Raw genomic sequence first — 25,876 nt, 5'->3', positions numbered from 1 at the left:
ATGCAATTGAATGCAAAGGTGCAAGCGAGCTGGACAAGAATGACGGAAATAATCTCTGGAGAAGAGTAACAAGGGGGACAAAGGACAAACGCAAATATTCGAACACAGCTAGATGACTGGTGCATGGCTAAAAAAATCCGCCTGGTGCTGAGCCAGGGATCTCTTCATTTCCATTGGGGTGCTCTTCCAACTGAGTTTAGAACCAGGAGTTAGACGTGAGTAGAGCAGACGGGATTTACCAGCTGCCCCCAGTGTAACACCAACACGAGTGAACGGCTTGCATTTTAAGGTTATGATTTTAATGTAAATAAATGCAAAGGTGCAAACGAGCTGGGCAAGAGTGACGAAAATAATCCCTGGAGAAGGGAAACAAGGTGAGGAAAGGACAGACAGAAGTCTTCAAATACAGCTATAGGTGACTCCCAAGCAGCACAGAGTTGGCCAATCATTGGCCAATGGCTGGAAATGGCCTTTTGGTCAGTGGCCAGACAGTGGCCAGCCATTGGCCGACGACTGACCTTTCTCTGGCCATTGGCCAATGGCCACTGGCCATCAGCCATCGGTCAATCCTTGGCCGATGAATGGTTATTCTTTGGCCATTGGTCAAAAGACCATCGCCAGCCATTGGCCAATGCTTGGCAAAATCTGTGCTGCCTGGGCTGGTGAGAGACCGAAAAGATCCGCCTGGTGCTAGTATCGAACCAGGGACCTCTTGTCCATCTCTCTTGCACCTTTCGAGTTAATTGCATTTTAGTACTGGGGGATACCGCGACCCCCCCGCTACGTCATCAAGTATTGCGAACGAGATATTGAAAGAAGACGCTCACTTTTGCTCCTTGAAATTACATTGCAACAAAGAGGTAACTTGGACAATGGCGTTGCGTGCGAGTTTACCTAGATTCCACTGGTGCCAATAAAGTCGTGTAAAGTAAAAAAAAAACATATCAAATGGATATCATTGCGCCACCCCTTTAAGGGTAAATGAGTATAGCGTGGTTTAAAAAGCAGACCCGCACAAAACCTTCCGCGCAAAGGGTTTGTATATTGTCGCCAAGAAACCGAAAAAATATAGCTCATGTTTTTGTTGGGTTGTTGCGCGGGTTCGTCGTTTCATTCTTCCAAATGGAAGCGCAAGATTATGGTCTTCATCAAAAAAGGATGTTTGTTGACGCTGGGATACTCCAGGGCAAATTTAATCCTCCAGCAAAAGTTAAGGAATACTCCGGAATCAAAGTGAAAGAAGACGCGACATCTTAGCATTCCAAGAAACATGTGTCTCTCCAGGTTTCTCGTCGGAAGAAAAACTCTCAATAATGCACGACGGCTCTGCGTCGAGTGCATTTTATAGTGCTTGTTTAAGTGTGCCAGGCTTTAAGAGCGGAGGGCGAGGAAAAGATTCAAAGTTTTTTCGGGCTGTTTAATGTCCTGCTTTTAACTCTTGCAATGGAACTGAAAAATGTATGCCCACGAAGAAGCGCCGGCGAGGAACATCGATGTATCGAACCATTCAATGTGTTCCTATCTCTAAAATATGTGAAGATAAACTTGTTGCCGTCTGGCAAGCCGGGGAACCGCCGAAACGACGCTGATGCTACAAAATGTAGATTCATTCATATTTTTAGTTGAAGGGATTCTCAACCACACATTTTAGTGCTCGTAATAAGTGGCACACGATCTTTCCACGAATCAACAGCCGCCGGTGTGCGCGAGGACAAGCAACGAAATTCACATCGTAGTCCTCCATTCACGCTTAAAATGTTAGTGAAATGCATCGGAGCCGGGGAAACGGAGAATACCGACAGGCTTTTCATCTGCACCGTGGGGTCTGGTGTAAAAGGTGGATGATTAATTGGCGTAACAAGCACGTAACATTCAGCTGTGGAGATAAAAAGCCTGTCTTTATTATCCTTTTGCCCGGAGCCCACACATTTCAGTCATCTTATTAAGCGTGAACAAAGGACTATGACGTAAATATCGTTGCGTGTGCTCGCGCACAACGGCGGCTGCCGGCTCGTGGAAAGATCGTGCGCCCCTTTATATGGACACTAATACCCGTGACACACGGGCAACTGGAAGGCCATTTACAACGAATGACATTTGAACGATCGGCCAATCAGCGCGCGACACTCCGGGCGTGGCGCATTCCACGCGCAACAAATCGTGAGCGGATTCGTCGATCACACGAATATCATTCGTTGTAAATGGCATTCGAGTTGCCCGTGTGGCACGGGTATAAAATGCGTTCATGCCTCATGTATGCCTTTGAGCTAGATCAAGGCAAAACAATAAACACTCCGCGGAATCATTTCTTCTTCCGTATCTCTCTCTTTCACCTTCCCCTCCCTCCCCTTCTTTCAGTCACTCGTTATTCGTCTGAGGAGGTTAAGTCGGCGGGAAGCCAGTGTGCTTTACAATGGCGAGTGATGTATTTCTTGGAGATACGCAATTTGGGCAGTGCTGCATGGGACTGCTCATATGCTCACGTTCATATGTACTGTCTCGAACAATGATCTACAGTGTTTTGTTGGCTTCCTGGTTTCACATAAAATCACTTTTACGTTCGCGGGCCTGCTCGTTTTTATACGCATTCTCATGTCAAATAAAGTTATTACGATGAATTATTGTCAATAGGGTCGTTAACGTGCACTATTGATCGGTGATTTTAGGAAACTAAGCTGCGCGACACTGTTCACTCGAACACGACATCGACGTTTTCGTTTTGCTTGCTCCTTAGTAAGAGTATTGACTAACATGACACTGCAGGGCTTACCTTAAGAACCCGAATGATCACTTTTTACCACACTACCAGCTTTGACGAGAGTCTTTCAATTTTGAGAAAAAAACGGAGAAAAAAACGGCGACATTTTGCACGAGCCAACAGTATCGCGCTCTCTACATCGGTACAATCCATGTCCGTATTAGAACCGTCATCTCTCGGAGCACCCGAGAACACATTAGAACGTAACGGTCTTGAAACACTCTATTAAATGCTTCAACGTCTTAATCCTACTTTTCTGCACTGCACTTCTTTAGTCAAAAGTACGATTTACGAAGGCGGCTCGGCAATGAACGAGGACGGACACACGTTCAGAACTTGTATAATACCATCGACGCTCGATCTATTGACTTTTTTAACCCATCTTTTATCGCGTTCTAGTTTTTCCTGAATAAGCTCGAGAATTTATTGTTCACCTTTAATGCTATATGTATATTACGCATCATTAGAAAGCGAAAGCGGTTTATAAGCACAAAAAGAAAGATTGAATTGATGAATAAATGTTTGAAACTATCAATAAACTCTGTGATGCGACAGTCAGCATGACGTTTCACATCCTCACGCAACGCTTAGTATCACCCCTCGTTGTAATGCCTCACCCTTTTTTTTTTCTTTCTTTTTTCCTTCTTCTTTAAGCCCCATCATTCGCCGGGCTTCTTCCGGAGATCGCAGTAAATAGAGAGTTTTAGGGAACCGTTTTTGCACATCTGATACGGTTCGGTGGTCCCTCCGGTACGAACTGCACACATAGGAGTACTCTGTGGTAGCGCGTGCGCAGTTCGTACCGGAGGGACCATCGTACCATATCGGACATGCAAAAAAAGGTTCCCCAAAACTCTCTATTCGCTCTCCGAGTGCTGCGCGGGAAAGTAGACGAAAAAGAAATTGTTTCAGATGGTTGGTTGTCTTCAGTCACTTCGGTCAATGTGAAAGACAGTGGGTAATCTACACTAATGTCAGCGCTAAAAATAAATCACAACATCGGCGTTTTTTTTTTTTAATTCTCCCAAAGTTACTGACAGTTTAAGGTACACAGGAAATGCTCACGACTCGCCAGGCTTTGCGCTTCTTCAGCTTTCAGTGACTATACAGCGACTATTCGCGGCGAGGAGTTTGGGAATCGCCGCCTGGTAGAATTGTTTTCACTACCCAGAGTGAGGATACTTCACCTTCCTCTGCTGGTGCAAGCACGTGCAATGCTATGCTTCTACGCGCTATAAAAATTAAAATATAACCGTGGGGGCAGCACGTCCACTACCCATTGTGATGAAAGCAGAAGCGCGCCCTGCCAGCTTCTCACCGCGAATGAAGCCGAGTTCACAGTGCTCCTACACCGCACAAGAGACAGTCTGCAAACACGAGTCGCCGCAGTATTTGTGGTTCCAATGCCGCGAGCCCAAGTTTTCGCATTGAACTCATTGGCATGCGGCATTCGAAGCACGGATGTCGCGGTGGCTCGCGTTCGAAGCTGTATACAGACTGTATTTCGTACGAGGTATAAGCAGTGCGACCCCGGCTGAAGAATGATTGACGAGCAATAAATGTTGCCACTTGGACTGGAGCCTCAAACAGGCCCTCTCCATTACGTTGCAATTCCTTCGAATCAAAGGTGACAGGATGGTGACGAATAATTGAAAGGATAAAACATCTAGGACTGGGACGGAAACAGGACTTCTTTCATTGAGCAACAACAAACAAACGGCGCAAACTATAACCCCCTCCCCCCTCCCAAAGATTCCAACGTTTTCAAAAAATGAAAGGAGAAAATATTTAAAAAAAATTAAAATCCGTTGGCGTCACGATGAGCTATAAGTTATCTAGTTATCTCTGGTGCAAGGAAATCGACCTCTGTGTTAGTCAGTGATAATGAAGGTAAAGAAATGTTGTTTTTGAAAGTCCCCGTGTCAAATGATTCAATGATTTCTCTCCCGCATCTGTTAGTGTGCCCGCCCAGTATTCTGGTATCACGTAAATAAAGAGTACAGTCGTCGCACCTGCGGCTGTGAACGACAATTGGGTGAAAAGGCTCATCTGAAGCCTTTGATGCTTCCAATTGTGTTCTCTGAGTCGATGTTTGACGCATCTCTTAGTTTGTCCGATGTACTGACTGCCGCAGCTTAGTGTAATTGAATAGACTGCACGAACTATTGGTGTGTTTTACGTTGCACCCTCTGGGACTGTTTGTAGTTGTCCCCGAGGCCAATTTGGTTACCTGATAGAAACTAGCAGAAGGAAAGCCCGTTGAAAAGAAACGTCATTTTTGACAGCCCTTGGAGTAGTTCTTTCGAAAGCAGCGAGGTGGCGACTGTATCACTAGAAAAAAAGAATAATCGGTACAGAAGCTACTGACGCCGATCTAAGAGATGAAGAAGCGGATGAGCTATGTGTCAGTTTTCACGAGAGACGTTGTTATGACACTTCCAATTTAGTGGCTCGATCCGCCGTGAGTGGCGCAGGCTTTCCCCCTTGTATATACTTTTTTTCGCATAACCTCATTACAGCGCAGCGGACTCATCCTCGACCCATAAATCCCCCGGAGAGGACCAAATCCTAAAGCTAGCGAGGCGCAAGGCGCGACCGTTTTCGTCCAGGCGCTTCAAACCCGCTGTCAAAGGAGAGACAAATTGTGGTTTCCGGAAAATTTTCGGCACATGCGCTAAGCGCTACATATCGCAGTCTGTTGCGCAATTGGGCGTTCTCCACTGGCTTAACGATAAAAAAAGTGTCACCGCTGCCGCCCCACTTCCCTTTGACGGTTGGAGAGCGATGACGCATGCATCCCTCTCCAACCGTCCCTCAAATAGAAAGTCAACCCGAAAGAATAAACATAATTTATTTATTTTGACAGCGTTTACTGTATTTATATATTTTCACATTTTTCGTGGCTGGGTGTTTCGGTTTTTGTACTTTATGTGGTGTTTTTTTTCTAGAGGGGGTTTCCTCAAAAATGTTATCATTTATTTACTTACGAAAAAATACGCTCGTTAAGAACGAGTAAAGGAGATAATCAAAATCACTTTTGAAAGGAATAAATATAGGTCCTGATTGTTTATAAGAAAATATACTCAGATCACGCTTTTCAGTAAAAAGTGTGCTATAAAAAAACTGAGAAATCTGTAATTGTTGCGAAAAATAATTGCCGTGAGCCGTTTCTTTTTTCTTTTTTTTTTTATAATTCGCGCAACTTGATGTGTAGTTGGGTAATTAAACTAAAATTACTTGCCTTTGTCAGTTCCGCTCAAGTTATAAGGATGAAACTTTCACGAAACGCTTCATTTAGAGTTTATGAAGTTTATAGTTAAGAAAATCCACAATACTTTAGGTCGCAGTTTAAAAGAAATAAAGCGGAGGATCAGCGTTTCTAACTGTGCCCCATGAAACGATGCCTTTGCGTCTACATTCGCGAAGAGCACGGTTGTTGGCGTCAAAGTTTTGTGGCAGTGACGTCAAAGCTATGGTAGCCCATGAACTCGCGCCTTGCACTCTTCACTGCTTCTGAAGTGTCACAAGTAGTTGTTTCCAAAATGTTTATGGACGAAGCTCAGAGAATGCGAATGCCGGAAATACGTTTCGACTCATATGCCAAGTCCACATACGCCGCGACACTGACGCACGAACTAGCTCTTCTACAGCAAAAAGAAATTATTCAAAATAATATAGAAAACAAATTCTTCACGTTGGGGATATTTATTGATTTTTCAAAAGCTTTCGACCGGATAAATCATAAAATTCAATTTAAAAAATTAAATTTCTATGGCATTCGAGGACATTCTCTTGTTTTAATTGAAAGTTACTTATGCGGTCGGGTGCAAACAGTGGAAATTGATGGTTTTTCTTCTATGCTGAAAGCAGTCCGAACAGGGGTACCTCAAGGTAGTGTCTTGGGGCCACTGCTTTTTAATTTATTTATAAATGATGTAGTCGCTATTGCAAGTAACGCATCATTTGTCATGTATGCCGACGATACTAGTATATTTTTTTCAGGGAACAATATTGATATAATGATAGCCGATGCAAACACATGTCTGCAAAAGCTTAGTTCATGGACTGTCTCAAATTCCCTAAAAATAAATGAAACCAAAACAAAAGCCGTTATCTTTAAATCAAAAGGTAGAGTGTGCAATCCTAATGTAAAGTTAATGTTGAATTCTTCGGAAATTGAATTTGCAAGCACTGTTAAAACTTTAGGCATAATTTTTCATGAACATATGTTATGGGACTCCTATATTCAAAATCTTACACTTAAGCTTTCAAATATCGTAAGAATTCTATATAAGCATCGCCATACATTACCATCTAGTATTAAACTCTTAATTTATAATGCTTTGTTCAATTCTCGTATATCCTACTGTAACCTGGTGTGGGCAACCACGACCAGTACAAACCTTAATAAACTTTTTTTTTTATTGCAGAAGAGAGCAATTCGAGTCGTAGCCAATGCGTCGTATTACGCACACACCGATCCACTTTTCTGTAAGCATAAAGTAATAAAAAAAAGTGAAAGCCGTTTACAACTCCCTGTAACGCCGAATTAGAGCGCAGCTCTTGAGGAGGAGGGGGAAAGGGTACTGGGGGGGGGGTTCAACTGACCAGGGGGGGTCACGTGACCTGGGGGTCACGTGACGATGACAATGCCGACATGTCATCACTGACGTCACTGATGACGTCATCAGTGACGATGACGATGCGGATACCGATGACGTCATTAGTGACGTCACTGATGACTACACCAGTGATGATGACGATGACGATGCGAATGTCGGCGACGTCATCAGTGACGTCACTGATGACGTCATCAGTGATGATGACGATGACGATGGGGATGCCAGTGACGTCATCAGTGATGATGGCGATGACGATGTGGATGCCGGTGACGTCACCAGTGACGTCACTAATGACGTCATCAGTGATGATGACGATGACGATGCGGATGCCGGTGACGACATCGTTGACGTCACTGATGACGTCATCAGTGATGATGACGATGCGGATGCGGATGTCGGTAACGTCATCAGTGATGTCACTGATGATGTCATCAGTGATGATGACGATGACGATGCGGATGCCAGTGACGTCATCAGTGATGATGGCGATGACGATGTGGATACCGGTGACGTCACCAGTGACGTCACTAATGACGTTATCAGTGATGATGACGATGACAATGCGGATGCCGGGGACGTCATCAGTGACGATGGCGTCATCGGCGGGGGTCACGTGACCTCGGGGGGTTACGTGACCTCGGGGGGTCACGTGACCTCAGGGGAGTCACGTGACTTCGGGGGGTCACGTGTCTTCGGGGGGTCACGTGCACCCCTCCCCTCACGAGGTCACGTGACCCCGGGTGGGGGCTCGCGCGGTGCATTATGGGACATTTCCCATAATGCACCGCGCGGTTACGCCGACGCCGACGGCGACGCCGACGCCGACGGCGACGCCGACGCCGACGCCGCTCAAGCCGGAAACGGGCGCCTAAGAGCTGCGCTCTAAAAATACAAGAATATTACAAATATAAGCTTGCGACAGTATACGCGGCATCCCTTAAGTATTTTAACCACCCATTACTGCGGTTTTCTAGACTAAGTTAAAAATACGTAGCACCGGGTCCCTCAGAGTACCTCGTCCTAGAACAAATTATGGGCTTCAAATGCTACAGCATACATTGCCAACATTACTGAACTTTTTAAGAGACCACCATGTCTGTCTTGATGCACTAAATAAGAAAACAATACGCACAATATTCACTTCTAACTTTTAAACTTTTTTCTCCTGCATAGAACTGCCTGTTTTGTTTTTTCGCCTTGAAAATGTTTCTGTTAACGTTTCCTGTCTGCTGATCTGCCGATAGGGGGCAGGGGCTTTGTCAAGCTGCACATTTTGCAGCTTTTTTCCCTGTCTCCGTCACCCATATGTACAAATAGGAGTAAATAAATGAATTGAAAATTGAATTGAACTCCTGGGAGTTCGTAGCATCTCGTGTCCTGTGTTACGTAGATTAATTATGATTTCGGTAAATAAATATTTCTGACTGTGATTTGCCGGCTTTTCTCTGTACATCAGATCGTTTGCCTCTCTGAGATCTCTGCGGGTAGAGATTGCTTGAAAACCGTTAATATACCATATTACAGCACCCTTCATAGCGACCGGCGTTATTTGCTAAACTATAATCAAATTTGTTATAGCTCTCAAAGTTTCAAGTGCTGCTTCACATCGTGAACATAACACCCTGTATCTATAGCAAGATAAATGTTTTTTTAGTAACGTTTATTGGCGTGAAGAGGGAACATTTGCACTCTTCCAATGAATCCTCGCTGTGTCCTTCACTCCAATCCTTGCTCCGCTCTTACCTTTTTATGTGGAAAATGACTCGCTAATTTCAAGTCTGAAGGGGCTGCCTAATTTGTTCGAGATCTTGAGAAGAGTAGATCGTCGAAAAGCACCGAACACGGATAATTTAGTGAGAAAACTGAACCTTAATTTTAGTAAAAATGTTGCCAGCGAACGGTCTCTTGGTAAATCCTCTGAGCACCAATTAGGTTAATACTTTTCGCGAGCCTTCAACCACAGAAGCCGTCGGGTCCAAAAAAGAACACTGGTATGTTACACAAACCGAACGGTGGCTCAAGCATGATATCTCGTCGGAAAGCTAACCTTTTTATGGCATAGAATTGACAATAGCCGAAGTGGGGTTACAATCACCGCGATTATTTTCGGACGAGACCATGCACAGCGAACGTAACACTCCGAAGGCGGCAGAACTGCGCCGCAGTTTTCCCATCTAATTAGGCAAGACGGTGAGAAAATAGACCATAAAACACGTCGGTTGTTGCCCTGGACTTTCCAGTTAGCTTTCACATTCGGTGCAGTTGGCCATCACACTGATTGCGGTCTTTTTCTGGAAGAAACTCCGAAGATGGGTGTCCGTTTGGTACTATATAGCTGAATAGTTGCAATGTTTCTGACTCTCCGGGAATGCCAAGCAGAGCCATCAAGTGAAAAGGGTTTTCAAGCGGACGGTCTTCCGACCCAGTGCCGCCCGGCAAACATTTAAGCCGCTGAGACTACAGTCGTGCTAAAGCATGGTTTCTTGGCAGCCCGCACCATGTTTAGGTGTAACAGATGGAGGGTGCGAGCGTATACCTCTAAAAACGGATCTAAATTCAAAACCCGCCCCATTAACTCTGTATTTCATTGCGCCTATATTTCATAGACCTCTTCCTTATTGCTCGACATTTGGAGAGTTCCTCCGTTAATTTCCACGTGATGTCGAGGAACGAACACTCTCAGAGGCTTCTGCATGTGTATCGTACCGCGATGCACACAAGGCACAAATGTATCCCTAATCGTCTAGACTCCGAACCATTAAAAACGGCTATTCGTATTACACTCCAGTGGCTGGCGTCGGTGGAAAAATAAGAGGAGGTTCTTATGTAACTGCGAGTTTAATGACCACAGGAGTGCCATGGCGCGCCCGCCGTTACCACTGCCTAAAATGTATAAAAAGAAACATTGATGACCGGTGTTTTAGATGCATCGTGGGTCAGTTTGCACTCAGGATGGTCTAACAGTGCCGAAGTAAGTAGAGATATTTTCAACGTGTGTGCGTATGATACGAATCCCTCCGCTTGTTACAACCATTAATCGAAAATCCTGAGATGGCGCAACTCCGGTTCGCTTTTACAGGTTTCCGACACTCCTCATTTTGGGTCTGCTGACGCAGACGCATGAGACGACGGGAGCCACAGAAGAGCTGACCCCCAGTGTGTGCGAGCCCGCAGACCAGCCAATATCCTGTCGCTGCGACGAGGTGCGAGACCCCGGCATGGGGGGCGGCACGGAAGTGACGTGTTTCGTGGTCAGGACGCTGTCGGCCGACCACGCCGTCTTCAAGTCCTTGGAAAGGCTACCGTCAGTCGTGGCGGTCACCTTCACCGCGTTCGGGGAGAAGTACAAGTTGGACTTCGTGCCCAGTGTGTTCCTGCGTCGGAAACCGCTCCTCCAGCGCCTCAAATGCTCGCAGGCCGAGCTGGGCTCTTTGAAGAGTCACTCTTTCTACAACCTCTCCAAGCTCGCCGTCCTTTCTCTCGATTCCAACGGAATCACGCAGCTCCAGAAGGATTCTATCGCCCACTTACCACGGCTGAGGAAACTTGAACTGGGAGACAACAAACTCGAGCGTTTAACGACGCGCTTCTTCAGCCACCTTCCCCTGCTGACCTACCTGTTCCTCGAGCGGAACCAGATCGAGGTCATTGAGGACCTCGCCTTCACGGGGCTCTCGAAGCTGAAAGAGCTCGACCTAAGTGACAACGCGATGACTAACCTGACCGAGCGCACGTTCGAGGGCCTTTCCCAAGTGAAGCGTCTGGACTTGTTTAGGAACAACCTCCGGCGGTTAGACGCCCGGGTCTTCGGCGCCATGCCCCTCCTGTCCGAACTCGACCTCAAGTACAACGAGATCTCCGAGGTGGATCCCGTGGCCTTTGACGGACTCGCGCACCTGACGGTCCTGTACCTGTCCCACAACCGGCTGCGAGTCTTGCCTGCCAACATGTTCGTCGGAGCGCCCAATCTGGTGACCGTAGACCTTTCGCAGAACAGGCTGCTCACGCTTACCTGGAGGACGGTCGAGGACTTGATGAAGATCGGCGCAGAGGCCTTTGGCATGAGCCTCACTGGTGAGCCCCTTCTGAAGAAATGTGAAGATACGTTTTCTTTGGGCTAACTAGAGCTCAGGAGAGGCAGTTCACAAAACATAAAGCAGGAATCCGCGCTTTGGTTATTTGCACTGCTTTCTTTATCAAACAAACTGCATTTGTGAAATTCACATTCGTTTTCCACCTCAACTACAGATTTGTTTCCTCTCGACCCGTCAGTCTCGCAGTGTATAGAAAGTGAACCAAGAGCATTCTCTCCACTCTAGAACCATCAGCTTGGTCGGGCTTGCCGGAGGTTTAACACGACGAAGTCGTAAAACCTCAAAAATAGAAGAAGAAAAAATTAGAAAACGTTGCAGCCGACAGCCGCGTCGGACGATGAGGCGCGACAGGAAGGAGCCTGTGGCGCCTGTAACCAGAAAATACTGTTTAGGAGAGAAGGGTCATCCGATAACCGGCCATCAGCTCCCGATTCACAGACCCTCTAAGTGTGTTTCGTTACTAGAACGCATCAAACAATTTCAATTTCCCAGTCGCTATAAAGATTCTAAATTCTAGCTCTACGAGATTACAATCCACGAACGTTATCGATGCTGGTCGGTGTGATAAGTCGCACACTGGACGCCACACTAAAAAGAAAACTCTATTTAAAGTCACATTTGTATAAATATATACTGTAGTATTTGCTACCAGGTCGCTACTGGCCTCGTGACATGACAGTGCATTCCAAGGCCCAGGTTATCACAATAGAAAGAGCCCTAAATGGAACTCTTAGGAGTATCAGAGGCAACGCATAAGCCAAGGAAAGAAAAGTCTTACGTTTCTTATCAAAACGTCGGCTGCCACTCAGAGGCTTCTAGAAACACTGTGTACGCCATTTTAGTTTCCAGGCTACATTTAGCGATAATGCTCACGTCATGTGACCTACGCACCCATTCAGTTTCACCCCTAAATTTAGGGGTAAACATCGATATCACGTGATCTGACGTCATAAGACATATGCACCCAATTCAGTTTCCCTGCTAAATCTAGCAGAAAAATTCAAGTCATGTGACCGAGGTCACGGCCGGAACCCATACACCAAATCAGTATACCCGCTATATTTGGCAGAGAAATTAATGTCACGTGACCAATGCGCGTCAGTTTCCCCGCTTAAACTAGCGGGAAAATTTACATCACGTGACCCAGCGTCACATGACATGTATAGACCAATTCCGTCTAGAAGGTAAGGCGAGAAATTTGATGTCACATGACCAGTGCTGGCGGTAACGCGTTAGAGGTAATGGCGCTAGCGATAACGAGTTCTTTTTCCTGTAACCTTGGAACGTACTCGCTCCCTTTTTAAACTGTAACGGGTAACGTACTTACGTTATTTATTTCGACCAACGTCTAATGTAGTTATGTTACCCGTTACATATTGATCCCAAGTCTTGAAATAATTTCACCATAAAAAATAAGGTAATTACGCTAATTTCCTGGATGTACATTATACTTGTTGAAATATGGCGCTTATGCATATTTGTAATGTCAAAAGAGTAAAACGTGTTAATTCATGAATACAAAAAAGTGACGCTACAGTAACGTACGTTACTTTTCAACGGTAACGGTAACGCGTTCTTTTTATTTGCAAGGAGCGAGTAACGTATTTCGTTACTTTTTTTATAAGGCCTACAACGCTGCACATGACCTGTGCACCGTCAGTTTCCTCGCTAAATTTAGCAAGGAACCTGATAAAGATAAAGGTTCTTTTTCACTCCTCGAAACGTCTGTCAAATGTACTTTAAACAAATTTACGCTATCGCTGCTTAAAAGCTGCATTTCACTCATTATCTTACTTTAGAGATAAAAGTCACTGCCATTTCTTTTTACTATCTTAGTTTTTTGTTTGAAGTTGCACGTGTATGAATATATGATTCAAGTTCTAAGGCTAAGCGCACGAACTTGCCACGGAAAGCCGGGCCTCGCATCGCACGAGGCTCTGAATACAATCACTCAGCGGGTCATTGTATTCGTGAGCCTCTGTCTCGCTTCGAGCTGAGCAAACGGGCCTCCGGGGTTCGCTCATTGAGCCCGAACGATTTCAAGTGAGATTTGGCGGCGTTCTTTCGGGGCCTGATCGGTCCGACCTTGCGGGCCCCTCCCCGAAATCTCTCGGGTCTTTCAACCAAACTCGGAAGGCGTCGTCGGAGCCCTCCCACTGGCCTCCCTCGGGGAGAGCTCCTGTGACGGAGTAGTCGAACAACGGTACCCCAGCTTCCTCCTCGCGGAGCGGAGTTTCGTTCGTATTCTGTGTAGCCCATAGAGTATAGCAGCTTGTTATTGCTACGCGCTACTGTCCGCAAAAACAAAAGGTGACTTTATCCGAGTGCCATTGTCCAGCCCGGGGATTTGCAATTTCAATTTGCAGGGGCCCGTACCGCGGTAGTTGTTTAGAAACCCGTGAAATTAAGAAAAACCTCATTAGTTCTCTGTAATCGTGAGTACATCCGCCTCATTATGACGTGGTAATTCGAGTCTCGTAAATATGAACTTTGATAGCGTAGAGAGCCAGTTATGCGGGAAAGACTGAGGGAGAGGAGATGATGCGAGCGCGCGGTGGCCGGGAAAGCTGAGCTCCGGTTGGAATGATTAGTGAGTACATGTAAATCTAGCTGCCCTTGTCTCAACCTCGAGTGCATTCAAAGACTGAGTAGAGACAAAGGCAGCTGGCTTTGTGTCTACCCCCTAATCGTTTAACCAGAGCTCCGCGCTCTCGCGGCTTCGCGTGCTTTAATAATTTCCACTCCCTCATTTTCCCTCCGTACATTGACATATTTCTCGGGAACAAACTGGGTAAATGCATGGATTTTTTTGTCTGGTTATTAAGGACGACGCATATTATGAATGACGTTTTGGGAACAAAGGTAGTCGAGACCGGTTATAACGAAGTCGGCTATAACGAAATAGCGGATATAGCGAAGTGACTTCCTATTCCCGTTAACTTCGTTATAACTGCTCTCGACAACCTATATTAATGAAACATGACTCGAGGGGGGAACACTAAGTCAGTGTGTGCCAATCACAGGAACAGAGCGAAGCATGTTACAGTTTCCCACGGGAGCCTGGGTAGCTGACGCAAGATCGTCACGTGCCTCGTTCCTGCGCTCTAATTCGCTCGCTAGGGAAGTAGCTTTGGCCATTTGTCTTATACTAAAAGAAAGTATAGAACGCCAGTTTTGCGAGGCGCTTGTTGTGAATAAGCAACACGCAACGACTGAGAGGCCACTTTCGGCATCTCCCTGCAGACAGGCATTTTGCTCGATGATATCGCAGAAATCAGCATGCAACAGTGCAGAAGAGCACGTTTACAATCGCTAATTCAGAACTCTTTCGTGCGTAATGAGCGTGAGTCACACTATAACCACGTGTAAAGCAGTGCCATTCTATCATTCGATTATCAGGAATATTGACGCTTGAAACTGTGCCGTCACAACAATAATGCGACTTCACCCACATACACTTTTTTTTCAACTGCAGGTAACCAGGCTGAATTTTTTTAATACAAAACTTCCACCGAAGATGACTCTGGTTTCTCCTTAAAATGTGAAGCACGTGTTACGGTCGAAGAGCGTTGGCCGGCTGCCAAACACCTGCGCCGCGATCTTCGCCGGCCGCACGACGCAACTGCGATGAAAATTACACCGGAGGACACTTGAGACTGCTTACGTGTAGGAATGCGAAAGCATTATAGTCCCGCGCGGTCGCATTACAGTCCACCACAGGAAGCACGCAACGAGCACATGTAAAGTCTCAAGGGCATGCACCTTTTGCAGACGGCGCTCCGACTGTGATATCACGCACCCCCATTGCGCAGGCGAGGCGCTTCGCCCTCTTCGTGGCTTCTGTGACGGGGCATCTGCGTTGCTGTGTTTTTCCTTGTATTTTATTTGTGAGGCGTCTCCACTTTGACCCTGAGCAGCGCCGCCCCCGCCGGCTTTACGGCTTCCGTGGCTAAGCATTTGCGTTGCTGTGCTTTTCTTTCTGTTTCATTTCTGAGGCAGGTCCGCCTTATCTTGAGCGGCACGTGCTTAATGACGTATTTTCATGTCCATCTTTCGGGCAAAACGCCGACGCCACCTTTTCGTGTAATGGGACATATAAGGCTTTCGCCTTAAAGAAAAAAAAAACAAAAAAAACAGAGGCAGAGTGAACTTGGAGATGCTTCGAGAAGACTTCGCCAGCCGCGAAAGCTTCGAAAACAAGAAGTAAACGGTCCAAAACGAGAACGTGGTGACCCCTGACACAGCATCGCGTGCCTGGAAGGCTGAAGCTGGTGTATATGTTATCTGCGTTTCTGGTAAAACGCATTTCTGCATATATTATGACGGAATAATCAATAGATTGAAATACAATGGCAGTATTTATTTCACACATGGCCAGGGTCACAATCTCTCTAGAAATATCGGCTCTGTCACGTCACGAAAAAAACGGAATATTGAAGTGAAGACGTTCGTGCTAACCTTTGGGAGACATCACCAATCGCGAGGGACGTGTGCCTCGGCGACCGAGACAATAACTGGAGTGACTATAACCGACGTGCTAACCCCTGTAAGTGGCCTCAATCGTAGATAGCTGCAGGCGAGAAACAAAAAGAAAAAGGGGCGCCGATTATGCTCAGTGCTGATTGTTTATGTCACGACCGGAGTGGTCCGTCTTTTGCTTGGACGGGTCCGCCTCGCTCTTCCTTGCCGTCATGGGTTTCATCTCGCAGAAGGTCTTGTTTATCGAGACGCACGTACTCAGGAGCTCGTGCCCGTATGCCGCCTCGCGATGACCTCGGAGCACCAATCACAGTTCTTCCTTTTCAGGGCCTGTCGATTATCTATCTGTTTTATTTTTTTTTTATTTGTGTGTGTGTTTGTGTGTGAGGGAGAAAGGGGGGACGGAGGGGTACTTTTATCTAATTTGATATCGTTTCGATTTTTTATCGTTTGTTGTATTGTCGGTGTATCTGTGTAATGCTAACTTATGCTATAGCGCAATGAGATAGATAGGTCTAAATAAAAAATATATAGAAATCTCTTTTTTTTTCTTTAGCTAACGCTCGGATCTATTTCTTATACAATAATAATAATAATAATAATGTTTATTTTTTTGCATGTATCATACTTGGTAGAAATACGGGTCTGTCAAAGCCAGTTGAATGACTTGTGGGACAGCACCCTTCACTTCATGAGTACAAAATGTCCCTCTGATTTGTAGTTCCCGACTCAAGCACTGTTACCACGCTATGGTACTGACGATGATAATTAAAGAAAGAAAAGAGAGAAAAAGATCACGTTTGTTAGCGTTCACGCAAAACACACACAGGGTCACGCACACACAGACACACAAATTCATGATGTTTTGCTGAGATCTTGAAGTGCTCGTTTTAGTTTCTTCAGGGAGTCCGCATCATAAACGTCGTCTGGTAGGCTGTTGAAAATCGCTGGTACATAGAAGGCCCGAACCTTCTTCCCATATTTTGTTGTGACAAAAGGTACCTTAAATCGTTCTGTGTGTCTAAGTGATCTAGTAGCCACATGGGGTATCATATATATCGTTCCAAAAGTACTTGAGGACTACAGTCTGAACCAAAAAAGCCCTGAAGAAGGGCAAACCTAAGTTGGCGAGTTTTTCCTCTTCGGTTTGCAACGCTGGTCCATAGACAATGCTTCTAAAAATGCCTTTTAAAATTGTGTCTAATTTTTTGTACCAGACTTCAGAGCTATGTCCAAAAATTGTTATACCATACCGCAAAATTCCGTATACTAATGCTTGAGCTATTCTTTTTTTTTGTCGAACTAGGTATTAAGGATCGTGTATTGTACAGCAAACAGAATAATAATAATAATCATAGTAATAACCCTATTCACCACATATAACAGTTGCTTCTGCGAAGATTTACAAATATTCTTGAAAATCGTGTGGTTGAGAAAAGAGAAATTATTTTCGGGAGCAAACTGCCAGTTTTAACGGATCCAAAGCATTGAAAGAAAAGAAACATACCAATAATCTAAATAATTACCTAAAGTGAAATAATTACCTTTTGAATCAGGGAAAATAAATATATGGTTCCTGTTAGAAACTTGTTGAGCGTCATCGAAAATCCCTATAACAGTCAGTTTTCGAAGTCACAAGGCCGGCGATGAAGAAACGCGGATGATGTTCCTATCACTTGAGTTTTCGCATGGCCGTACTCGCGCTTGCTGCACGAGGGATACATTTAGCGTCCCTTCCCGCATCTCCAGTCCTTCTTTCTAGTTGTTCTAAAATTGTACGATATAGAGCGTTTTCTACGACGCTTGAGACGTTTCTTACTGGAATCATCCGGTTTATTTTTTCAATTAAAAATAAATTATAGTGCCAATTACAATGTCCTTTGCAATCGTCCGCCATGGTTCGTAGTTTGCTCCCGAAGGGTTTCTGTTTTTTCAAACACCCTATCTTTCGGGACGTTTGAAAGTCCTCGCAAAAACACCCGGTATATACATATACATGTAGATACGGCGGGAGCTATGAAACAAAGTTGCACAGGCAGCTTGCCTGGTCCTCAGCCCCCCCCCCCCCCCCCCCCCCCCCCCCCCCAGATGCAGAGCGGCGCAAAAAAAATAATTTTTATATAAATATTTCGTGAAAACGCAACAACAACGAAATAAAATATCAACAAACAATAAAGTGAGGAAAACGAAAGCTTTGAATGGCCGATACCTTTCATATGGATAAAATAATAACACAAACGCTGTTGAAATTTATTCACTGTATTGTAATTTCGACCTCAAGGAAGCTAAGCAATAAACAGCAACAAATGTTTATTTTAAAAGATAACATTCACAAAGTTCACGCGAGCTAGAAGATATCTTCTAGCTCACAATAATTATAATGCACTTAAATGCGAAGGTGCAAGCGAGCTGGACAAGAATGATGAAAATAAGCCCTGGAGAAGGGGAACAAGAGGGACAAAGGATTTTTTCGGTCGCTCACCAGTCACCTAGCTGTGTTTGCAGATTTATGTTTGTCCTTTGTCCCTCTTGTTCCCCTTCTCCAGGGTTTATTTTCATCATTCTAGCTCACGTTCGATTATGCAACTGTGAGGCTCACATTCTTGTTCTTTTGACCACTTATTATCCAATGCAAGGGAACGGTCCCAACCTTTCATTGATGCAAGTAAAAAATATATAATATATATATAAATATATATATATATATATATATATATATATATATTTTTTTTTTTTTACTATAATTTATTTCTCTTAAAGAGAATGTTGTCGTATGCTCACCTTGGACCATGATGAGACATAAAGGAACTTGTAAATCTCAATTCACTTTTTTTTTTTTTGTGAGCGTGGAAGAGAAGGTTTAACTTTCGCCCTTTTAACCGAACTTGACAGGTGTGACTCTTATGGCCGGTTCTCACATGCAGTGAGGTGCTGATGTAGCGCTGCTCAGGTGTCGTCAGCTACTTATCGTCTGCCACGAGCAACAGTTCCGACGGTGCGATACAAAGCAGGCGAACGCTCCCGTCAGCACGCCCTTAGCGCGAGGTTAGCGCTGGGCTTCTAGTACAGTGTACTAGAATACTTGGGTAGTGTTGGGCCCGGAGGGGCTCGCCTGAAGCGCGTGGTATTGATCGCGACATGTGTCGACACCGGCGCGTTATCTAGAAGGTGTGCGCATGCGCTGCTGCACGCGCGCAAATATGAATCTTTGGTGCCGCTTTGGTGGAGTGCACATAGGATTTCTGATAGAGCTATAACCTGCCAGCGGTCGTACCGCGGCATCAATTACGCTGCGGCACAATCGTTAGCAACATGATGCTTCAATGTATTGGACGGTACAAGCTACATTACCCTTCCTTTACATAAAAACAATTGCGACTTTAAAGAAGCGGATTGCAAGTCGTTTCAGCGTAGAATTAGCTGCGACTTTCGGTGTGTCGGATGGTGAGCATTTTAAATGAAATGCCCATTTCCTTGGTCGCAAAGGCCGAACATTAGATATTTGAAAGGGATGTCTAACTCGGAAGCAGTTTTTTTTTATTTTTTTTCCTATGTTATTTTATAATGAAACAAAACGGCACATACTAAAGTCCGAGATTGTTTTAGTATGTTTTTAATACCCCAGGTTAACTTCTCTGTCTTCTTTTCTGCCCGTCTTCTTTTTCTTGACCCTAATCAGCTCGCTTCACTTGTCACTCATTCTTCTGTTTATTCATGTGACGAACCACCCAAGCGACGGTCGCAAAGGGGTGAGGATCTTTTATTTCTTCATGACTGCCACGACCATCCGATTACCACCCGACGTTCACTTGTAAGAAATGGCTCATAAGCCGTTACAATTATTATAACGCGTTTTAACATTGAACTTAAGTCCAAAAACTGAGACAACGTGGGCTAAACAAGTGATGCTTTATAAGATTGAAAGAAAACGAGCAACTATTTCACATCATTTTGAGCAGAAAACATGAGCACACGTAGATCAGGCAAGGAAAAAGTTGTAATAGTTTAGAGCTCGGCATTGAAATAATGGTTACAATGTTCAGCGCATTCATGGTTACAATATGCAGCGCATTATCCTCTTGAGGGTAAACCATCTGAAACCTACATGCTCATAACAATACATTTAACCGACAGCTGCTTTCTGACAACCAGGTAAAACTTGGGTTGTGTGTGTTTATACAGCCTAGAACTTGGTCTGCCTCACAGGGGCGACGAGTCTCCCAGCTGTAGATTAGAAATTTAGCCAGTGCGGTACAACCGCTAGCCTGGGGTATTTAACGTGCATGACGCAGTAGTGGTACACGACCGCACACTGGTACGATGCTGATCCAGATCGAAACGGGCAGGGGTGGGGCTCGAACCCAGGATCCCTGGGTTCTGCAGCGCGTGCTCTCGCTTCACGTGCTCCGAGCTGGTGTGCGCTAGACCACTCGGCCACCGATCCCCCCTGACAACCAGGTAAGTCTCGCCTGAGCTGAGTATTCGAAGGGAAAGACTTATGGTTCCAGAGGGGGCGTATCTGTTTCACGCAGACATACAGGGTGTTTTTGTTTTATTTTTTACAGAACTTTACATATTTTACAATAAAAGGATGTTGCAGCAGTGGCGTCACGAGGGTCAGCGGCACCCGGGGCGGTAGCCCGCCGCGACCTCCACCCCCGGCTCTCGCGTATCCCGCCGCGACTGCCCCCCCCCCCCCCCTCCCGCTCTCGTGGCCCGCCGCGGCACCCCCCTCGAGTGCTGTACCCGAGGCGGTCCGCCCCCCCCCCCCCCCCCCCCCCCCCCCCCCCCGCCCCTTGTGACGCCACTGTGTGGCAGATATGTGGATGCCGTCTTTCGTTATATCTGTAGGGCTCGGTGGACAATAAATGGGTGAATAACCGTTGCAATGTTTAATAATTAACCAAAATCTGTTAGTTAACTTGTTTATTAACGGCTTAATTGGCCATGGTGCAATTGCAGTTTTAAAAGGAGTCATTATTAAAGGCAAACACGATTTCGACAATTCGCGAAAAGGCAGCGAGGTTCGCGAAATTTATCGTAAAAGTTTGCCTTTTTTCGCTTGATTCAAAAACCGCGTTATGAAAATAATACGTAGAATAGTGACCTAGTCGTCTTGATGTGTGGCGCCGGCGAGTCCGCCAAAGACACGCTGTCGAGTTAGTGAATAGGGGACAGAAACGACTGTGTTTGTTTCTGTCCCCTCGTCACTTCTACGCATCAATATCAGCACAACCTCATTCGCGCTTTCAGCGTGCGGTTTTTTAATTAAGCGAAGAAAGGCAAAAGTTCAGCGATGAATATCTCAGGACCGAACGAGCGGGTGGGTAGAGATAACTAAGCTTGAGAAAAAAACGAGAAGGGACGGACAAACACAACAAAAACGAGCGCCTTGTGGCTTTCGCTCAAAGCTCGTTGTTTGTTCGCGAACTTTCTAAATTTGGTTAGCCTTTAACAATGGCTCCCTTTAAAGCTGCAATTGCAACATGGCCCATTAAACCGTTCATTACCCCTTTGCCTACCGCAAAAATTAAAAAAAAAAGATTTGAAAATACCGATGTTTTTTATGTGCCCTACACTCTGTTTCATCTTGTGTTGTACCGCAGGAAATGCTACATGCGCGAGCTCCTTCCTCTAGGGCACATCTCGGCGGCACAAGCTCTCGTGCGGTAAGAGTAGCTGCCAACGCTATGAGCTCGCGCTTCTAGCCTTCGCTGCGGTACAACATAAGGTGAAACGGAGTGTATAGACGCTTTCAGCGCGCGCCAGATTGAGCCGCCATAGCCGACCTTCTCTTGTCTTACCGAGGTGCCGAGCCACTAAAGCGGGCCTTGACAAGCCTCCACAACGGCCTTGGCTGGGGAGAAGGACACTGTAGCACCTAAAGTGGCAGTAACCTGTCCTGCTGTCGCAATGATGAAGTGAAGCGAACGGAGTAAGAGGAAACAAAAACTGAAGGTCGGTTATGGCGGCACCCATGCACAGCTGCCTGAAAGCGTCTATAAAATCGTGGTACCCAACACGTGCACCGCTCAAAGTAAAAAAAAAAAAAAAAAGGCGGGCTGCGCGTGTTTTTTTGGATAACTCGACTACAGCGCCGCCACGAACTGTCAATACTCGCGCCCTCACGAGCTCCCGTTGCCGAGCCGCTCCGGTCCCAACACTACCCAAGTATTCTAGTACACTGTACTTCAAGGGCTCCGCTGCATGTGGGAACAGCTAGACTTTTGTTGTTCGAGCCGCCATTTGCCAATGAGCACAATAGAGGTATTGCTATATTACCAAAGCATCAAGGGGAATGCTGGGATTGGTGTTCCACGCGCAGCGCGTGATGGACTCAGCAGTAGTAACTTTTCCAAAGAAAATACCTAAAAGAAATGGCATCTTGTACGCGCGTTCCTCAACGATTTATTTTGGTTATTTATTTGGAATTTTTTATTCAGGGAACGCGTGCGCGTGTTGCGCGTGGAACACCAATCCCTGCATTCTCCTTGATACTTGGGTAATATAGCAAATGGCCATGCGCCATCAGAGTCGCGCAATGGGCGCATCGCAAGAGCTGACGTCCTATGCTTCAGAGCTTCGAAAAACAAGCAAACATGTGGTTATTCCAGCACCCCTTCCACTGAACAGTCGGCCGCTGTTTTTCTTAATAATTTCAACTTGCGGAATACGCTGATATCCCCGACACCACCGAGTGCACCAATTGTGGTCGTAGATCAGGTAGCGGAATTCAATAATAATAATAATAATAATAAAAAAGCAGAGGCAGAAGCACTCCATGCCTGCAAATTAGTTGACCTCACCGTTTACTGCACTAAAGTGGACTTCAATATCGCCTTTTTACGACGAAAGCTTCACCTACGCAACCTAAGCACCTCGGGCAACCAAATATTACAATTAACGTTGCCTTTTCTACAGTAAAAATACAGCCAAGCATTGCCACACGCCGCTTTGCGGGGTTGCTGAAATTTGTTTAAGGCAATCTCTACCATAGCTGACCATATATGACTTAATTTCTATTTTTTATGCATGAACATTTCACCAAGCGCGCAGGATATCCATCTCAAGGGCGCAAAGGCTTAGCCCGTTAATTTGTTGCAGAACCAAAAAAAAAAAAAAGGGGCATTGGATTTCACTGATTATTTAAATAACGCCCGAAATACAAATATCTTGGTGTAACTATATCAAGCTATCTTCGCTGCTCTTAGCACATTCAAAACTGCCATTCATCACCATTTCCCAAATTACGTATGCGTCGTCAAAAACACAAGAAAAGCATCACGGGGAGTATCCCGGGGAATTTCAAGCGTAATAATCCCTGGTGCGATCGAAGTTGGAACCTGCTAACATAGTTGGGAACCCGAGCACGAAATTAAAAAAAAAAAAACCCAAACTTAATGAGGTAAAAAAAAAAAAAAAACCTATTTATAGAAAGCATAAGACCCTAAATTTTACGTCTCCATAATTGACGGCAAAGGAAATAAAATATTCCGAGCAGTGTAGAAAGATTGAAAGATTAAAATTTTTCTCCCTATTTTTATAATCAGCTGCTCATTGATTTTGTTTATATGTGATTATCTTCTAGAAAATACAGAAATCGATCAGTATTCTGTAGTGTCAATATCCGCTCGAACTAACATTTTCAAATAATCTTATTGTCCGCGCACATGCGCCTCAAGAAGACAGATCATTCGGCAAAATCCTTGTGAGATTATTATAATAAAAACACTTTCAATCGGTCAATCCCGCTCCATATCTAAAGGAATAAATGATTTCAAAGAAGCCCACGAAACTTTCAGAATGCTTTTATTTTGTGTTTTATACACGCCTCTTGCGATTCATACGTTACAATATAAATGGTTGACTGATGATTGCTTATGCTTGCAATGTAATTATATAGTTATTTTGTTCGTGCTGTTTTTACTGGGGCTGTCTATTTGAGTGGAAAATAGTTTAATGTTTTCCCGTTACTTACCGTTGCCTCATTTTAAACTTCACACCTGCTCGGGTGATATCACGCGCGTTTCGGCCCAAGTTTCGGGTACTCAAGGCATTCTAAGCGTTATTAATTCCGGTTGATTTTTTAGTAGGTCAAAAAAGGCAGCAAAAAAAGTTTCGTAAGTGCAGTCGCGGACGATACGAAAAAGTCCGGGCAAGTGCGGGGCTCAGAACATTTATCGAATAAAAGATGGGTGATTTATCATCGAGGCTATTGTGTACAAGAACGGAATTTATAACAGATTGTTCGATTTCTGTATAGTTACTCCTCACTTGGTTGGCAAACCATTCCTGAGTCAACACCGATAGTAGGTGCGCTTGGTGAAATAAAACAGAAACTGCTTATTGTCATTTCTCTTGCGAACGTATTATCTAACTTCTTAAAAGTGATCGCCCACTCCGCCGGATCAGTGGATTTAGCCGCGCTTAATTTCATGTTTGTTACGAAAGGCCACTACTTTCGGCAAAATGAGCATTAATTGAGCGACAACTGGTCAAGCGTGGAGTGACGACGAAACAGTCGCTGAAGCCACGTAATGGTTCGGATACCTTCTGATAGATAGGGCGGCACTCGTTGTGAGCCACATTCTCGCCGGGTCTTTTAATATTATTCGCAACTGTATACCGCTCGCAAGTTGCAGAAACAAATCAACGAGTAAAAAAATATGCTCTTAGATGTTGTTACTTTATTCCGTAGTTATTTTCTAAACATTCCGCAAATCAACAAAGAAACACACAACCTCGCCTTTATCTTTTGCACAAGTGACTCTTCGTGTTCTGTAAGTCATTCACACGATGAAGGGAAGCCAACTATGCGGAACACGTGCAAATATCAAGAGACAAGTGAGGAACACAGTTGGACAATATGTAGTTTTAGCGGTTTTTTCCGATATCGTGAAGAGCAATACCCCATACACCCCCGAGGCCTTTGCCCGTGCAGCGTATTGTCATTGGGTACCGTTGTCGGATTTATCGAAATGATTTACTAATGATTTACCACACCGACCGGCATTACCCCAAGTTTTCCTGGACGCTAAAAGCACATTTTTGACTTTGCTACACAGTAAGCTCAAAATATAGAGAAAACAATTATACACGTTGTATTTGGGAGAGACTGACTTTGGGCATAATTGATAGAGTGTTGTACTACTTTTTACCGAGCTAGATAAACCTAAAGTCGAACGGCATTGTGTTCCAACTAAGAAAAATCGAGGGAAGCTGTCACTTATAGGGAGTTTTGGTTTCTGGAAGGTTGTTCCCCACTACGATGATCAGCGACACCTGTCACAGAAAAAGTTCGATGGAGCAGACGTTGGCAAATGTTGTAAACAATGCACATAAAAAACCTAATTAGAAATAAAGGGAGCAACTGTCTCTCCTACTTTTTTTTTTTTAAGGGGGGGGGGGGGGGGGGGGGAGGGTTGTATGTGGTTTATGAAAGCGCACTCGGTGCGTTTGTATAAGCCGAGAGTGTCGAGACCCGCTTCTTTGAAAATACCCGAAGGTGCATCTCGCTCTATTTTGCAGCGGAAACAGCTCCATACGGTTCGAGAACAATGGGCGTGTTCTCGTGCCGCCGAGTCGAAATTTTTTTTAGGCTGAATGCACACAGACAAAAGCGCGTGCAAGCGCGACTTTAAACAGCCATGGTTCCTGCATGTACGCCCCTATTGTGCATTTGTTAGTTTGCACGGGATGGGGTAAGCAGCTATGAGTTGTTCGCGCTGCTTTGGCCAGCTGGTCGCCGAACCTCGCTCCTTTCAAAGAAGCTACTGGAATGCAAGGTCTGTCTGAGTAAAAGCAAACGTTGTGCGACGTAGGGAGTGGCATGTGAAAACTATTTTGTTTCTGCGTCTATTAGATTTTGCGGCGAATGCAAGCTCTAAGGTTCTGTGAACCGAGGTGGTTACAGAGCTTTGCTA

The 25,876-nt window shown here is 45.1% G+C and overlaps 1 protein-coding gene across 1 annotated transcript in view; it reads left to right on the top strand.

Annotated features, from left to right (window-relative positions):
* Positions 1 to 9,855: 9,855 nt before the first annotated feature.
* LOC120836271 (insulin-like growth factor-binding protein complex acid labile subunit) overlaps positions 9,856 to 25,876 on the top strand; it is a 34,459-nt gene continuing 18,438 nt past the window's right edge. Inside the window, exons 1-2 of the mRNA XM_040218793.1 lie at positions 9,856 to 9,902; positions 10,460 to 11,454. Coding sequence (XP_040074727.1) covers positions 9,856 to 9,902; positions 10,460 to 11,454 — 1,042 coding nt within the window. The remainder of the gene's footprint in view (positions 9,903 to 10,459; positions 11,455 to 25,876) is intronic.

The sequence above is a fragment of the Ixodes scapularis genome, unplaced genomic scaffold, assembly GCF_016920785.2.
Source record: "Ixodes scapularis isolate PalLabHiFi unplaced genomic scaffold, ASM1692078v2 PGA_scaffold0__279_contigs__length_252992795, whole genome shotgun sequence".
NCBI classification, from domain to species: Eukaryota; Metazoa; Arthropoda; class Arachnida; order Ixodida; family Ixodidae; genus Ixodes; species Ixodes scapularis.
The sequence above is the reverse complement of the archived record's forward strand: the minus strand, read 5'-3'. Positions and strand labels throughout refer to the sequence as shown.